The 16,239-nt window shown below is 47.4% G+C and overlaps 2 protein-coding genes across 2 annotated transcripts; one reads left to right on the forward strand and one right to left on the reverse strand.

Moving 5' to 3' along the window:
* Positions 1 to 1,391: 1,391 nt before the first annotated feature.
* On the reverse strand, positions 1,392 to 13,954 carry LOC135368181 (coiled-coil domain-containing protein 6-like). Its single transcript, XM_064601307.1, has 8 exons — positions 13,483 to 13,954; positions 13,020 to 13,169; positions 10,818 to 10,961; positions 9,039 to 9,309; positions 8,820 to 8,976; positions 7,980 to 8,080; positions 4,862 to 5,025; positions 1,392 to 3,488 (listed from the first exon to the last, which is right to left on the reverse strand). Exons 1-8 carry the CDS (start codon positions 13,690 to 13,692, stop codon positions 3,318 to 3,320), a joined length of 1,368 nt encoding a protein of 455 aa, XP_064457377.1. The 5' UTR covers positions 13,693 to 13,954; the 3' UTR covers positions 1,392 to 3,317.
* A 644-nt stretch (positions 13,955 to 14,598) lies between these two features.
* On the forward strand, positions 14,599 to 15,906 carry LOC135368184 (mitochondrial import receptor subunit TOM40 homolog 1-like). The gene has a single exon (XM_064601310.1). It carries the CDS (start codon positions 14,727 to 14,729, stop codon positions 15,699 to 15,701), a length of 975 nt encoding a protein of 324 aa, XP_064457380.1. The 5' UTR covers positions 14,599 to 14,726; the 3' UTR covers positions 15,702 to 15,906.
* Positions 15,907 to 16,239: the final 333 nt, after the last annotated feature.

Raw genomic sequence — 16,239 nt, forward strand, 5'->3', positions numbered from 1 at the left:
GTTACACTGTCAAGATTTTGCGGAGATAGAGCATGCTGTTGACAAACTGCTTCTCCCAGTCCCTATCCCTCTCACCAAGCTTTGCGAAAGTGATTGTGAAATATGTGAGGAGTGAGGAGCAATGTAAAGTGGCTTGGAGAATGTTCTAGAGGGTCGAATCATATGCATAATGCAGTACCCGTTGCTTGTCTTTGCAAAATATGCACAGGAATGACGCAAGCGCATGATGGTATGAACTAATGCATCTCCAATGTGTGGAATTAGCTGCGTGGCCCGGCCCGGCCCGACTCTCGGGAACATATTTGTCGGCCCGGGCCGCGGTGGTGGCGTATTTTAACGGCCCGGGCCCAGCCCGGCCCGCGGTGCTGGCGTATTTTGTCGGCCCGGGCTCGGCCCGGCCCGGAGCACACAGCCAATAACAAGCCCAGCCCGGCCGGGTCGGGGGCCCGGGCCCGTGCAGTGCTCTACTGTGTACACCACACAAATGTATCCGTAGGTATACTTTCTGAAGACCGTGATCTTTGGCGAAATAAACTGATTTTAGTTTGAGTAATGGCAGTTGAAGAAAAGGTTTGATTTGAGCCAACACACTCGGATTGCTGTAATGTTGGTTGTGGGTGGAGCTACCGAATTCATACGTGTGAATGCAGATATCCAGATTGTTCAAGTTGATGAAGGAAGCTGCCCTGTGTGAACGCGGGCTTAGCAATGCACAAGGCATACATGGCAGTCACCTATGATAGCAGCAGGGAGCTACAACATTTTTTGCGGCAGTGTTGGGAGTAGTAACTTGTTACTGTAACTAAGCTACCATTTTGGTTGCTGTTAATTTAACTCCTCGCTTTTGAGCTGCAGACAGTCACTTTAGATGTGTTTTTCTTAGCTTTTTTACGAAGACTGTTTTGTTGGTCCCGATCGGATAAATGCGTCGTTGAGCTCCACCGGAAATCCATTCTGTAAGCGGGAAGCGTGTTACATGCGCAAGTGTGGATATGCTTTATTAGAGCCTGAAGTTTTTCGGGAAATATTTTTTTCTAAATTCGGGGGGTAAAAATCGGGTAAATAAACGTGTGCACTAAATTCATGCGAATTTGGGTGGAAAAACTTCCAGTATGCTAAATTCGGGGAGAAATCGGGCTCAGTTACTCAAAACTAACTGTAGCGGTTTGGTACAAATGGTGATGTAACTGCATTTGCTGCCAAACAAGTAAGTTAGTGCATTCCTACAGACATCTCAGTGAGGGGAATTTGCCGGGTAAAAATTGGGTTTCGCCCTAAAGAGTGAGCCTTCAATTCGGGGTGCTAATTCGTGGAAGAATCGGGTAAAACCCTAAAACTTCAGGCTCTATTTATCCACTCTGTACACACACCCAAGGCACCGACAACTTGCGTGCAGGTAGATCCATCTTTATGCACAAAAGAATCAAGGACACACCGACTCTGTCACTGTTTTAGAAAACGCCGGCAGCAGCAAAGAAATCTGCAGTTATGAATCTACTCCACACAACAGGTTTTGACTACCAGCTGCCCGTATTGCAGCTGGTATTCGGCCTCCCTTTGTACGCAAAATGTGTTCTTGCAAAGCCGTCTCACACACAGCCCCCCCAGTCCAGGAAGTAACATTTGGCATCAGGGTAAACAACACTGTAATCTGAAGAAGCACAGGGATTTGTTGCCATGTGAAAGAAGGCACAATTTTATCAATGGTCATTTCCTCTCATCCCAGCAAACAAGAGGATGGAGAGTCACATAACATGTCAGTATAACACGTACACACTTTCCAACACATTAGGCCTGTGGTAATGTCATGGAGCGCAGGAAACAGAACGCGTGTTCGCAAGCAGCGTACAATGCACTTGATCATTGCGGCTTGATATATCTTTTACAGGTTTGCTAGCAAGAACCCTTTTACGATTTATCACAGTCAAGTTTTGCCTTAATACTGCGCATGCAGAAAAAAAAAAAAAACTAAGAGACGCGGGCCTTTTGCTAACTGTAGATGTCGAAGAGAGTTTAGTTTAAGTTAAAAAGAAACACTCAAATCCACATGCAGCTTTGTAATAGCTCACCCTGCACCAAGGTTTAGCACATGTTCTACAGACAAATGTTTCGCGAGGGAAAATGCCTGACTGAACCTAATTTTCTGCAGTAACAATAACCGTAAGGCTACCAACACTGGAGCAAGGAGCAATTTCCTCTTCGTACAACAGTACTGAAGAAACATCACATGAACTGTTTGCAGTCAAGCAACACACACACACACAGAAAAAAAAAAAAAAAAAAGAAGGGAAACACATATATCATTCACAACCACTCTGAACAAAGTTGGAAGGCAAGCTGCTGTAGGCAAGTGCACGCGTGTGATTGTCACGAAAAAAACTGGACAGCCTTAGGTGTCGACGAGGCTTACACGCTCCAGCAACAAAACTTTGTCCACACAATGCCAACTTTTTGAAGTGTTACCTATAGCCACGTCGACACTGCTGTTAGCCCCCCCAATTCTTAATAAAAGAGCTACAGTGACACGCTACCATACATGAAAATGTCGGCAGGGCAGCATACCAGCACACCCAGTAATGTTGCTGTTGTCACACGCAATTCTCATAATATTTTCTTCATATTCAGGAGGCCTGATGACTAGAAAAAGCCCCAGATTCCCGTACTTGAAAAAGAGCAGCCCATCAGAGACACACAGCTTGTATTGCCATCACGACGTACTACATGTGCCATCAAAATATGTATTGAAAAAGAAAGAGAGAGAGAGAAAGAGAGAAAGGAAACAGTCGTCTGTTGGACAGCAAACGGAGCGTGGGTGCTTCTCGCAGGTCGTGCAGCTACAAAAGCGACAGAAATCGTTCCGCGTCAGCGCAAGCAAAGGTGACTTCCCCCGTCACTCAGACACTCAAAGCATGGCTAAGGAAGACAAAGATTCCATCCGACACGATACTCTGGACAGAAGAACGGACATGGCAGCCGCGTAGGACAACCCACTTTCCACACTGGGACGGCCTCAATATCTCACACACTATGCGAATGAAGCCTTTTTTTTTTTTTTTTGGTGATAAAAGTTAACTATGCAATCAAACACTGCACCGTGTTCATCCAGCCTTTCAGGCTTACGGGGAGATAAGTAATAAACTGACTTTCGACACGCACGCACACACACACAACCCCTCTCGTATCCCATCCTCCCCGTTGCTCTTCAGAGCGACACCCCTCCCACACGTCTCACGTCATCATCTTCCACAGCTTCTTTCAGTCCGCTCTCTACACTGTACAATCCCTTCCTCCAAGGTGCCCGCCTATTCCGTCGCCGCTTATTCCGCCATTGGGGAGGCAGCCATTGCGGGCAGCGCAGGAGGAGGAGGAGGGGGAGTCGTGCTTCGGCTCTTTTGGTCCGACGGGGTAACGGCGCACTGGGTTGCCACTTTGGGAAAGCGTTCCTGCGACGACGTACGGGCACGTGCCTGATTTCCCGACGGGAAACTCTGTCGCAAGGAAAAGCAGTAAGTTAGTGGAACCTTAAAGGGGCACCTCAATTACAGTCAAACTCCTTTACAACGAAATTCAGGGGACAGCAAAAAAAAACTTGCAGTAAAGGTATTTTCGTTAAAAAGGATGTCCATTATTGGACCTATAGGGCTCCAGCGGGACCACCAAAAAATTTGCTGTAGTGGTATTTTCGTTAAAAAGGTGCTCGCTATAAAGGAGTATGACTGTATTATTATGCACGCAAAATTAGTTCACACAGTGCTACCGTATAGAAGGAAAACGCAATGACAACGGAGCCATCTTTGGTGGCAGTTAATGTGATCCGCAGGAAGAAAAAGATTGGCGGCATCCAATCGGGCGGCAGGAGAATCGCATGCGTGCCTACCGTGTGGATGCGGAATGGGTCATGTCGTACCGTTGGGTACTTGCGCGGCATGATGCGCATTGCTGCCATTTTTCGATACAGATTTATTGAATTACGAACTTATTGAATTGTACTGAATACGCCTTATTCATAAGTGCTGCCATCTTGTGGTGGCGGTGGCGCCGTGTTTGAGTATTCGGGCAGTCGTGCTATGTGCGATTTCCTGGAAGGGGACCAGCTGGAGAGTCGGGGGAAACTTGCGATTCAAGCTTTTTACGATGGCAGGCGAGCAGGAAGAATGCACAGCCAAGCTCCCAAAGCTAACGTTATATAAGTCGACTTATCCCCTTATTGCACGCAGAGGCTCAATCCGCTGAAAGTAGGTCAGCCTTTCGCGCATTTCCTCAGCGTTTCCCTTTCCCCTCGTGCACGTAGAACGGTCTCATTGGATCGCTCTCAAATAAGGTACCACAACAACTGCACGTGAGGTCCACGTTGCTCCATCTTTTCACCGTAGTGTAGTGTCTCGTCTGCGAATACCCCCCCTTACTGCTGCTTTCTGAGTGGACAGACGCTTTGTCACGTGCTTTCTCCAACCTTTTCTTTCTCTCACGCGCAGAGACTTACAGTCGTAGCGTATTTCGGACAACGTTGAAGCCAGATGCAATGCCCTGGTACTCTGTCTTACGAAGACCACAGAGAAGGGCGTTCTACCACATCAACACTCTTATGTGGCACGTTTTCAGATGCGCGTTTCAAGCACAAGCGACAGGAGACAATCACACACAATTTATGCCAACAAAAGTGACATTGACCTCGTTCATTTTTCAACCCATTCTTTAATTCAACCTCCGGATAATTCGATCAAATTTCGCGTTCCCGTCAGCATCGAATGAACGGAAGTTTACGGTACCCACGTGAAGCCACTTCCACCGGTCTGACCCGCAGCATTGTATTTTGCGGGAATTATGAGAACGGTGGACACACCATGAGCTGGGAACTTACCGCAGGGTGTGGTGGTAGCATGGTGATTGTTGGTGGTGATGGTGTGGGGAGAAGAAAAGCAGGAGGTGCAGGATGGAACAGGGGCTGCCCACAGCTCTGGCACCGGGTCATTGAGCTGGGGGGACTGAGGGCCTCCCTGGGACCGCCACCACAGCCTGGTATACCTGCAGAACAGAAAGAAGTGAGTCCTAGCAGGATGATGAAAAAACTGCTAAAGTAAGACGTAGAAGCGACGTAAGAAGACCGGCGATTCTCAACTCAATACAGTGGAGACGATTTATAACGTAACCGCTTATAATGCAGCTTTTCTTCCGACCCCCAATACTGTTCCCATAGAACACAATGTATGTACAGTCAAACCTCGTTACAACGAAACGCAATATAACGAAATTGGCGATAGAGCGAAATAATTTGGATTCCCCGGCAGAGGGCCATAGAGATCAGTGTATTTTAACTCCCGCTACAACGAAATACTTTTTAGTTGCCGCCTCGATACAGCGAAAGAACGAGATAAGGTTTATGGCCCCAAAGCCGATTTCAGGGTCACTCTGCATCCTGTTCCCGCAGCGAAGGATGACACGCGCAATTAGTGTGGTCGGGAGGAATCTGGTGCCTACAAAAGGAAGTCTGAGTCATTGGAAGGTTTCCGCCTTTCGCGCTGGTTTTGAACGGTCCGGTTGCAGCCAAATACAGGACGAAAAGAGCACAAGACGCAAGGCGCCAACGCGCGCGTGTGGGGAAACGCTTCGTTCGCGTGGCGGCTTAAGTGACGAAATCAGCCAGATTTTCTTGACGGGAACAAATACGTCGTAGCAACGAAGAGCCTTACGGAAGACGCACTGCCACAGACGTACTTGGAAGGTGTGCGGGATCGCGACACGATATGGAGAACGCTGCGGAGGCTTTGGCGACATACGAACAATGCATGAAGCGCATCTTCTAGGCACGAAGCAGACGCGAATAACCGGCTACTTCACGCAGGAATAAAATGCAGTAGGTGCTGTTTGGCGCTGTATTTGTAGTTGTTGTAATTTTTCAAGAAAAAGCTTCTCCGTATCGTAGTGGGGGTTATCGATGCTTATGTACAGCGCGCGCCCTCGCTAATACCCCTGTCACACGGGCAGTCTTCAATGATGGGCAGTATGCGTCCTGGGCCGACTTCAGGGGGAACTGTGCCGACATTCGCCTGGAAGGTCTTTGGGAAAACCCAGGGAAAACCTCAGACAGCGCAGCCGGCGGTAGGATTCGAAGCCACCACCTCCCAGACTGCACGACACCAACGAGCGAGACGCCTTAACCCACTCGGGCCATGCCGCTGGTACCATGATGTATAGGAATACTGCTTATAACTGCTTATATACTGCTTATATATTGAACCTCTGTATGCAATAAGGGGATAAGTCAACTTATCCCCTTTTTACTATTTTTGCTGCAATGACATCTATATACCAGTATGCACCTGTGAATGAAAATTTAGGGCCTTATTGTGATTTGTTGGCCCACTATGGTGAAAAATGGGAAATGCATGTGTGTCAATGGGATGGACAATCAGATCAGCCCCCTTTTCTCGGTTTGGGGTTTCTCGACTTATCCCCTTATTGCATACAGAGGTTCAATTAGAGCCTGAAGTTTTAGGGTTTTACCTGATTCTTTCCCAAATTTGCACCCCGAATTGAAGGTTGCCTCTTTAGGGTGAAACCCGATTTTTACCCGGCAAACTGTCGTCACTGGGACGTCTGTAGGAAGGCACTACCTTAATTGTTTCGTAGCAGATGCAGTTACATCACCATTTGTACCAAACCAGTACAGTTAGTTTGAGTAACTGAGCCAGATTTCTCCCCGAATTTAGCATACTGGAAGTTTTTCCACCCGAATTCGCATGAATTTAGTGCACGTTTATTTACCCGATTTTTACCCCCCCAAATTAAAAAAAAAATCTCCTTGAAGTGTTCGCCGACCTGGTTAAGTAATCCGCTGGTTGCGGTCGCCTCTCATTTTGCTTTCACTGATGATGTCCCCCGCATGGGAGACGAAACGTCTGCATTAAAATTGTTATTTGTTGCGTCAAGCCGGTGTGCAATTTCGTTGTTTTCTGATCATGACTTCTCCTGGCTTCTGGAATATTTTTTTTGATTGTTTTCTCTGCACGGAATCTCAGCGTTGTTCAGTCCGTTCACAACATGGTATAACCAGGGTGTCTACCAAACAGCAGCCTTCAAATTCCCTGACTTTTCCAGGTTTTCGCCGGCTATTTCAAGCGAATTCCCTGACAAAAACAAAAGGGAACTTGGTGCCTGCTCATACGTTTTGATCCCAGATCCAACATAAAACAGGCCATTTATTAAGTATTAGTGAGGCTACCCTACTTTTCTGCGTCAGAGCTTGTCATAGTGGTGAACTGCTACTCGCAGTAACGTTGCTGCGGCATCGCCTCTCAGCCACCGGTCGGCACTCGCGATCATCACGGCACTTGTCTGAGATTTTCCCTGACTTCAGCTGCTTTTTAGCCAAATTCCCTAACAATTCCCTGACTTTTCCAGTCACATCAAAATTCCCTGGCTATTCCCTGTTTTCCAGGTTGGTAGACAACCTGGTATAACAGAAGGGTGAGTGCTCAATATCTGGCACGTATTGGCCTAAAAATGTATGTGTTTATAGTGCGGTACCGCTTAAAGTGCAGATTTTCGGCGGTCCTGCGACATACGTTATAAGTGGTCTCCGCTGTATTTACATGAGCAAAACTTCCTAGGCCTCTACTAACATAGAAAGTCAGGGTAGTTGGTGATTTAGCATGACGACGTAAAACCCGGTGCAACTGGCGAGGAGAACCTATTATAGCACCACCACGTTGCGTTTAGTGTAAACCGTCAACAGTGTGGATCGGCACGGACAATTCGCATTGCATGCTTTATGTTCGGTGCTTTCCCTCCGCTTTGTGCCCATTGTTGCCAACATGGGAACAGAAAATGAACACACTATGAGAGGTAAGAGGCTATCAGTGGAACTTCCTGTTAACCTTTCTGTTGCTGCTGCCTTTTGTCTTCATGCTGAATCACCAACTACCCGGACTTCCCACACTGCAACTTACGACCTCACTTTTACAAATGCGCTTCCTTACCTGGACTCAGGGGTCGTGACGAGTTTGGTGACGGGTTGTAGGGTATAGGGCTAGACACTGTCCTCTGCCTCATGCCATGGACCGACATTTCGTTGAAGTGCCTTTGTGAGAAAAAAATTATGACCAATTTAACCACGACGGACTCATGCAAGCAGTAACGTTTCTTGTCAAAGTGAGCTATAATAATACAAATTTCTACGAAACGCAGCGTTCACCCACAGCAGTCAAAACGTGCGCGATATGCAAGTAGGGGGCTGGGCATCCTTAGAGCTTCCTCCTTTCACCATTTTTTAGGTTTGGCCTTCAAAGGGGGAGAGAAATTCTTTTTTCTCGCATGCACTCCTGGGTGGTCTCAGCATTGGCGACAGGAGGAGACTAAGCCAAGGAAGTGATGTACCCAAACAACGCCGATTAACATCTGAACCGAGATCAACGGTCCCTTAACTTGAATTTAATGCTTAATCCCGCTTCACTAAAGGGAGTTATTGTGACTGAAACATCCATCACGTCACCAAAAAACACTTGTGAAAAAGGATTGAGCGTTCACTTCAAGTTTTAGCAGCCCTTGATCGCGGTTCTAAGTTTAACCAGTGTTGGTGAAACCGGGCCTCAGTAATATAGCTACATTATTTACGAGTAACTTAACTTCTAAAGCGTTCCTTCTGTCGAGGAACTTCTTCCTCTCCGCTTTTAGGCAGTTGCATTTAGTCGCAGTAATACCAGCAGGCGTATATGCCACCAATGAGGATATTTGTGCACCGATTTGTGTACGAGGATACCTGTGTACCAAGCTGGTACCTACTTTTGATCAGTATTCTAGAGCAAACCTAGAGGGGTCACCTTTCTTCATCCATCTCCAAGCTGGACTCAGATTCAGAGAGGTGCCGACAGAGCGCTTCGCGACGATCCATCTCCAGCTGCAGTTTCCGCTGCAGTCGTACGTTCTCCTCCCGGATCTGCCTCTCTTCTTGAGCAAACTGAGCCATCTTGTCGTTGTCTGAGCAGAACGGAAGGTCATTAACCATCTAAGCAAGAGCTCACACAAAGCCCTTCGCTTACGCTCTTGCTGCGCATCTCGAAGCTGCGATCGCAGTCGCGCAACCTCCCCCCTGAGGCGGGCCACATGGGTGCCAAGAGACACCGGGTCACCAGGTGGCAGGCAGACACCCAGGACCCCGCCCAGGCGAGCAGGGGGGCTGGGGGGCCCCGAGGAAGGTTGTTCCAGTCGTTCCTGCAGGAGACGCTTCTCCGCCTCCAGCTTGTCCATTCGTTTCCACAGGCGGTTCACGAGGGCCTCCTGTTCTTGCTCCAGGGTCTGTTCGAGCTCCACCTGGAAAGCAGCGATGCAAGGCGCCATGTTTGCCAGTTATAAGAGACCTTCACACTGAATATGTTTAGAGCCACGTGTTTTAGGGTTAAAGCTGGTAACACCCGTTTTTACCCTACGATACGCGTAGGACCTTGTGTTTTAGGGTAAAACCCAGTAAAGCTCACTTTTATCCTCCCCCACCACCCCATTTGTGTCATCGTTACTTACGGTGAAACCCCAAAAAACCCGAAGACTAGCTTGGCAATGTGCCAATTCCGCCACCAATAGGGGCCTTGCACTCTGAGCATAGCCGTTTCGTATCCTGTGACGATCTAAAATGCGAGAAGTGCTCTTTTTTATTTTAGTACCTAAAATCTGCTTTTCCACCCGATATCACCCGATCCTGAAATAAGACCAGGCCCCCCCCCCCCCCCCCAATTTTCAAAACACTGAGCATCTAGAGCAAAACACATAAAACCTCAAAACACAGGGCCCTAAATATGCGTCATCATCTAGAAGCCTGTGCGGGTATGTAAATCTCAAACCGGTTCAACAAGGTTCAATAGAACTACTACTACTATTGTGCGGGTACAACCGCAGACCCTTACTGCATATCGGAGTGCAGCCGAGCAGCACGAGTTAGAATACTGCGACAAAATATAAGATAGCATGAAAGCGTCTGCGCATGCGAAATTGGACTTTTGGTAAACCAAAACGCACTTTTGAGAAAAACAGTCACCAAACTATTACAAAAATGCCCCGGAACTCTAGTCCTTTACTCTTATTTCACAAAAAAGCTGTTGGAAAATATACTAGTACGTTGTCCACTTTAATTGGCTCGAGGGCTGTCCTCCCCTTTTGGAGAATAGGCCCAGCCGTAGGAAATAACTTCACTAGGCGCACTCAATGCAGGAGTACTGTGTACAAACGCGGAAGAACCTGGTAACAAAGGAAACACATTGTTCTCATGGTCTACAGCGGCACTTGATTGCTATGGATGCGGGTCCCTGCACTACCCGAGGGAGAAACGCGGGTGTAGCTGGGTTTTACCTGCGTCCCGCATCAAGTGGCATTTTCTACCCGCAAGTCCGAAAACGTCGTCGCTTGGGGTAATGCCCAAAAACAAACGTGCCAAACTGCAAATTCAGCCACCAATACAGTCCCACCAATACAAGTGTTTGCGGAAAAACACTTCAGCGCTACACATTCTGCAAAGCTGCTTCACATCTCGTTGTTCACCTGGTACACGAGGAGCACTTTTTTTTTTTTCATCTTCCACCCGATATCATTCGATTTTACAGCCGACACATTCTTTCCACATCTCTCTTTCTGCTTCTGAAATTTGTAAATCCCACTTTGTGGAAATGCTAATTTTTTGCCTCAGAAAGCCACAGGCTTCACACATGTTTCAGGATTAGAAAAATTACCACGATCATTGATGCGGTTGCAAAAATTGATTGATTGATTGACTGGGTTTTTTTGGCGCAAAAGCGGTTGCAAAAATAGTAAGGGTGCAGGAATGTCCTTACCTTCTCCCTCCTCAGCTGCTCTAAGTTGCTCTGCTTTGCTAGAGTCTGTGCTTCCAAGCGCTCAATTTTGCGCATCAATTTGTTCACCAGTGCTTCCTGTTCTTGCTCCAAGCTCTGTTCCAGCTGCACTTTCTCTTGGCGCAACTACGAAGCATGGAAAAATGTAATGACTATTGCGAGCATGCAATATAATTTTTGCAGTTTACAGTGAAAGGTTACAAAAAGGTGCTTACAATCACTCATTTCCTTAACTGTCAGTTCTGCTTGGAAGGGAACTAAAGTGTAAAAATTTCTCAGCGCGGGATGAAAAGTGCCATTACTGTGACCCCAACACAAGGGAAACTCGTGCCGGAATTACCGCCGTATTCTCGATCAGCCCTGAGGGATGCTTTGTCCGCTTCAATTGCCTTGGCAGCGCTTCCTGTGTGCCCAATGCATTGCCTATGCTACTGAAAGGGTTCCTCGAAGCGGAGGGATCCCTCAGGGCCGACCCAGAATACGACGGTTAGTCTACTTGCAATGGCAGTCGATATATTGCTCAGGATGGTGGCGATAAGTGTAGAATATGATAATATATGTCTAAAGACAGAAGGGAGATGGTGCAGGGAAGCTGGTCTGAACTCCTGGTTTGACGGTGTCCCTCAGTGTCCTTTAGAGTGAATGTATGTCTACAAGTACTAAAATAGCGGTTAATAGCAGTGTTTGTACTGTGTAAGGGTTGATTCATACGTTGCAAGTTTCGTTATGCGCAACCAGGTTGCGCCGTGCGAAGCTCTACAGGCTTTCCCGGTGATTTTAATTTAAGTGCCAGCTAAATTAATCCACATGCCATGCAAACTTTATGGGGCATGGATTAATTTAGCTGGCACTTGGATTAAAATCGCCGGGAAAACCTGTAGTTGCACAACCCGAGCTGCACAGCCGATCGCTCCATAAGCGATTTTTTCTGCAACTCTAGGTGCAACCTGCCCATCACATGGCTCCGCCTTCCAAGCGTGTCCAACCAGAATGACTGGCTGCCTTGCGTAATTTCCGTGACGAAACTTCCATGTGTCAGTTGTTGCAGCGGCAGTACGCCGGGCGCCGAAATTATCAGTGATCATGGAAATTATGGAAGTTGTAGCGAATTGAAGTCGCAACGGGAGGAAGCCGCTTTGTGATTGGACGAAAATGATGACAAGGATGTTTTCATGTTCATGACAAGGATGTTGTGCCCAGCTCCGTGACCACTACGACATTCCGAGTAGGATGTTATCTTCTGTGTCATCTTGGATGATAAGGGGACACTAGCATGAGAAGCTTCCACCCTTTCTGGAGTCATCACTAGAAAAATGTGCACCAAGGACACACGCGGTACGCGTACGTTGTATGCCATTCAGCGGATGCTTGCAGCATGTCCTGCAATAAAGACGCTTCTCCCTGTCCTCAGCTCCAATTATGAGCTGATCATCCGTGCGAGCACAGGAGAGCATTCACCGAGAAGATGGTGCAGGAAAATGAGAATATGCAAAACGATATCAGTTTTTATCTTTGCTTCGTCTGAACGTGTTTGACAACAAACTTTACAAAGTATAACTCAACAGTGTCTTAAATGTAACCAGTTACTTTTGTGAGTATTTACGATTTAGTATTCTATTCAGTCACTTTTTCTTTTCCCTGATACTCAGTAACATAGCTTAAATACTTTGAGTATCTTGTACTAGCCTGAACCTACTTTATTTTGTTATGCTTCCGCCGTACATTTTCAACCACTCTGTAGTCACAGTACATTCAGCACGAAACTCCACACTTCTCCTTGCCGATGGCGTCAATTAGCATTGAATGTTCAAAAAATTTATGAACAGTATGTTTTTTTTTATAATTTTGTTCCTCAAACAAAGGTTGCAATAATTTATCTACATCTCAGAACAAAATTACAAGCAAAATGCACCTGACTCCCTGTGGAGGCAGTGCCCACCCCTCTCCCCTGCACTAGTTTCAGACGTCATAAATAACTGCAACCAAACTGCTGTTTTAGTTACTCTAGATACACCTGCATGTGTATCATGGAAGGCTTGTAAAATATTGATGACAAAGCACTTAGAAAGGTACAATTGTTTCCCTGACAGAATATGCGGCACGCTGTGCACCACCCATAAGAGAACTGAGCAGATGATGCCATTCTAACAAGGATTTCAAATGTGTGTGTTTTCTTTTTTTTACCTGGTTGAGCTTTCGGGAGAGGTCGTTGGTCAGGCACTCTTCTTCCTGTTCATAGTTCAAGGCCAGGGTTTCTTTCTCCTTTTTGAGGGCTTGTATTTTTTTCAGCAACGTGTTACTTATGAATTCTTCCTCTTGCTCCGCCTTGGCTTGCTACAAATAAGCACATCACCACACCTGAGGGGAAATACACTATGCCGAGTTTCGTTTCTACATGCTTGTTTCGTGAATTGCGACTAAAATCTCTATGAAATGACAAGCCGGGGATCGAAAAGTGGACCGCACCACACCGATGCTTTTGCGTATTATCGATGCAAATACCTAGCGTATCGGTCACACTACAGCTACAACATCAAAGTAGAACTGTGACCATATGTGTGTGGCGCGCTAAGGTTCCGAGCACATTGCTTGCGCAATGAAATCTGGTACATTTTCGGGAAAAACAGTGAAAAACGCTAGGCCTTACAATGTTGACGCTAACTTGACGCAGTGCGCGGTTCTCCTCTTGCAGAGTTTTCACTCGGAGCTTGTATGTTTCGAGCTCCATTTTGAGGACCCTGTTTTCTTGCTGAAGAGAGTCTAGTCGTTTCTGAAACTGTTCACGAGTTAAGGGCGACGGGGCAATCATTGCCCCGTCTACAGAACTACTATCGCTTTCACTAGCACTGTCCGCCATTTTTCTGAAGATCACGGGAGAGCAATAGTGGCAATAGCAGTAGTAGTGGGCTAGTGGCGGCAGTGCGGGTCCACATGTAGCGGGTCCACAGGTCTGGACGGGGACTTTGGGACTGTTAAACCAATGTGCTGTCTCTGCACCGTTTCCACAGCAACGTACGAGAACGACGAGAACCAAATACAGTCACAGCTGCCCGTTTGAAGCGGTTTCGAGACACGGGCGACACGAGCCGTTGAGAGATAGGCCATCGTACTGTCGCCGCTGTCGCCACCTATGGCTCCTCTTGCGCTGGTATGGTGTAGCGCTGGTGACGCCAGTGTATCACAGATCACAGGGATCACTGGGGCCAAAGGCGTGTGCCTGCCTTCGTCGAACGGAGAACTTGCTTTTCATTCAAATTAGAGTGAAAATCGACGTCGTTTCTTTCTGTTCTGGTTTGCTCCCACTTTTATAGTCATTTCCCTGCAGTGCCAATAGCCATTACTCTACATTGATCCAAAACCGTTCACTTTCGGTTTCGATTTCATCATCCGTGCACACGCATCTATTTGTTAGGTGAGGCACTGATGCATGTTGTAGCGCAGTGCCGCACAGTTTGGAGGTAAAGTCCATATCTTCGAGCAGCTAGTCAGTAATTACGAGTGTCACCCCGCCGGTATTTGGAACAAGAGTGAGCGCAGTACACTTTCACTGCCGTCTCTGTGATCTCCGATCTGCGCGGAGAAACGAGATGGACCCTGTGTGCGGGATAGAATATCGGCTTGGGCCTGTATTGACGGTGTGTTGCAGATTTCGTTTTTGATAGGCTTACTCAATGGGGATAACGTATAATTATTGTACCTAATTTATTTTATTGTAATTGAGGTTGACACGTAGCGCCACCCTGGCTTCCTTTGCATAAATACGGACACAATACCAATCCTTGTCGACCAACCGGAACACGTGTATTACTGATTGTCGGCGGTGAGGCCCTATATCTTTCTACAAAGTGAAACAAAGTGAGGGCCCAAAGGCGCGTATCGGGATCATAAAACATGGGAAACGTTCTCGCAACTAGTCAGCAACCGCCATCTCCGGCTGTACCTGTAGTACCGCCGCCATCCGCACCAGAACCTCCACCTGAACCGCTGAACAAGTCTGAAGATCAAAACCCGGGAACGCTAGAAGACCTCCACAAGAAATGCAAAGACGTCTTTCCCGTAAACTTCGAGGGAGGCCGCCTCATGGTAAACAAGGGATTGAGCAACCACTTTCAGATCAGTCACACACTCAACATGAGCTCTATAACACCTTCGGGATACCGCTTCGGCGCAACGTACGTTGGCACCCAGCAGTACGGTCCTTCAGAAGCTTATCCGGTTTTACTTGGAGACATAGACCCCAGTGGGAACCTGAACGCAAACATCATCCACCAGTTTAGTCCTCGCATCCGAACGAAGATCGCTGCTCAAGTTCAAGAATCTCGATACGCGGCCACACAGTTGACTGCGGACTACAAGGGGCCAACGTACACCGTGTCTGGAACCTTGGGGAACATAGACATCGTCGGCGGCTCTGGCGTTGCGGTCGCCCATTACCTCCAGAACGTAGTACCGAACGTGGCCCTTGGAGCAGAGCTGGCCTACCAATACGGCCCACATGTACCGGGAGGGGAAATCGCCGTGCTTTCAATGGCTGGCCGGTACACAGCGTCAAACTACATCGTCAGTGGCACACTGGGCATGGCAGGAGCCCATTTCTGCTATTACCACCGTGGAAGTGAGACGACGCAAGTTGGAGTCGAAGTGGAAACAAACTTCAGAGCAGGAGAGAGCGTTGCATCCATTGGGTACCAGGTGGAGCTTCCAAAGGCTAACCTAGTCTTCCGCGGCATGTTGGACAGCAACTGGACTGTTGGCGCTGTGCTCGAAAAGAAGCTGCAGCCTCTTCCGTTCTCCTTCGCGCTCAGCGGGATGCTGAATCACGCAAAGAATCAGAGCCGGTTTGGATGCGGCCTCATCATTGGTTAAGCGTGTTCTGTAGATTAATGGATTGTCAGTTGAGTTATCGGAACTGGGGCTAGGAATGTGCAAGTTAGTTGTTTCGTCAAATGTTGTGCATCATCGGTTCATAAGAATTGTCAAACTGGACGTTCTTAAGTAGGAAATGTTTTATTCATCGAAAAGTTCCTGCCTATGCTGTGTGCTGATTAAATCGGCTGCGACTTGTCCCACACATTGTTATGTTGTGCATTATGCCCTCTTGTTGACAGTAAGGAGTTTGAACACACATGCCTCTGGGAAATAAACAGAACAGTCTAGTTGTTGCAAATTGAACTTTGTGGTTTTGTGTGGAACTGACAATGGTTCCACATAATGATTGGCAATTCCTTTAAAAAAGTTCCCTTTAGAAGTTTAAAAGTGTCCTCTGAACATGAGAATGCCACAGACATTCACAAATGAGGACCAGTGCTGTAACACAGGTGGTGCCCTCTTGCTTCAGTTTTCGAGTAAGGAAATAGATGGGCCAAGGGGGAAGAGCGTGGGGGTCCACAGCATTGGAGTCATC

This window comes from Ornithodoros turicata, chromosome 9 (genome assembly GCF_037126465.1).
Source record: "Ornithodoros turicata isolate Travis chromosome 9, ASM3712646v1, whole genome shotgun sequence".
Taxonomy (NCBI): domain Eukaryota; kingdom Metazoa; phylum Arthropoda; class Arachnida; order Ixodida; family Argasidae; genus Ornithodoros; species Ornithodoros turicata.

Coding starts and splice junctions, on each gene's coding strand:
- LOC135368184 (XM_064601310.1), top strand. CDS start 14,727: ATGGGAAACGTTCTCGCAACTAGTCAGCAACCGCCATCTCCGGCTGTA.
- LOC135368181 (XM_064601307.1), bottom strand. CDS start 13,692: ATGGCGGACAGTGCTAGTGAAAGCGATAGTAGTTCTGTAGACGGGGCA. Junction 8,977..9,038: donor TCGAGATGCGCAGCAAGAGC/GTAAGCGAAGGG, acceptor CGTTCTGCTCAG/ACAACGACAAGATGGCTCAG. Junction 3,489..4,861: donor TGCTACCACCACACCCTGCG/GTAAGTTCCCAG, acceptor TCCTTGCGACAG/AGTTTCCCGTCGGGAAATCA.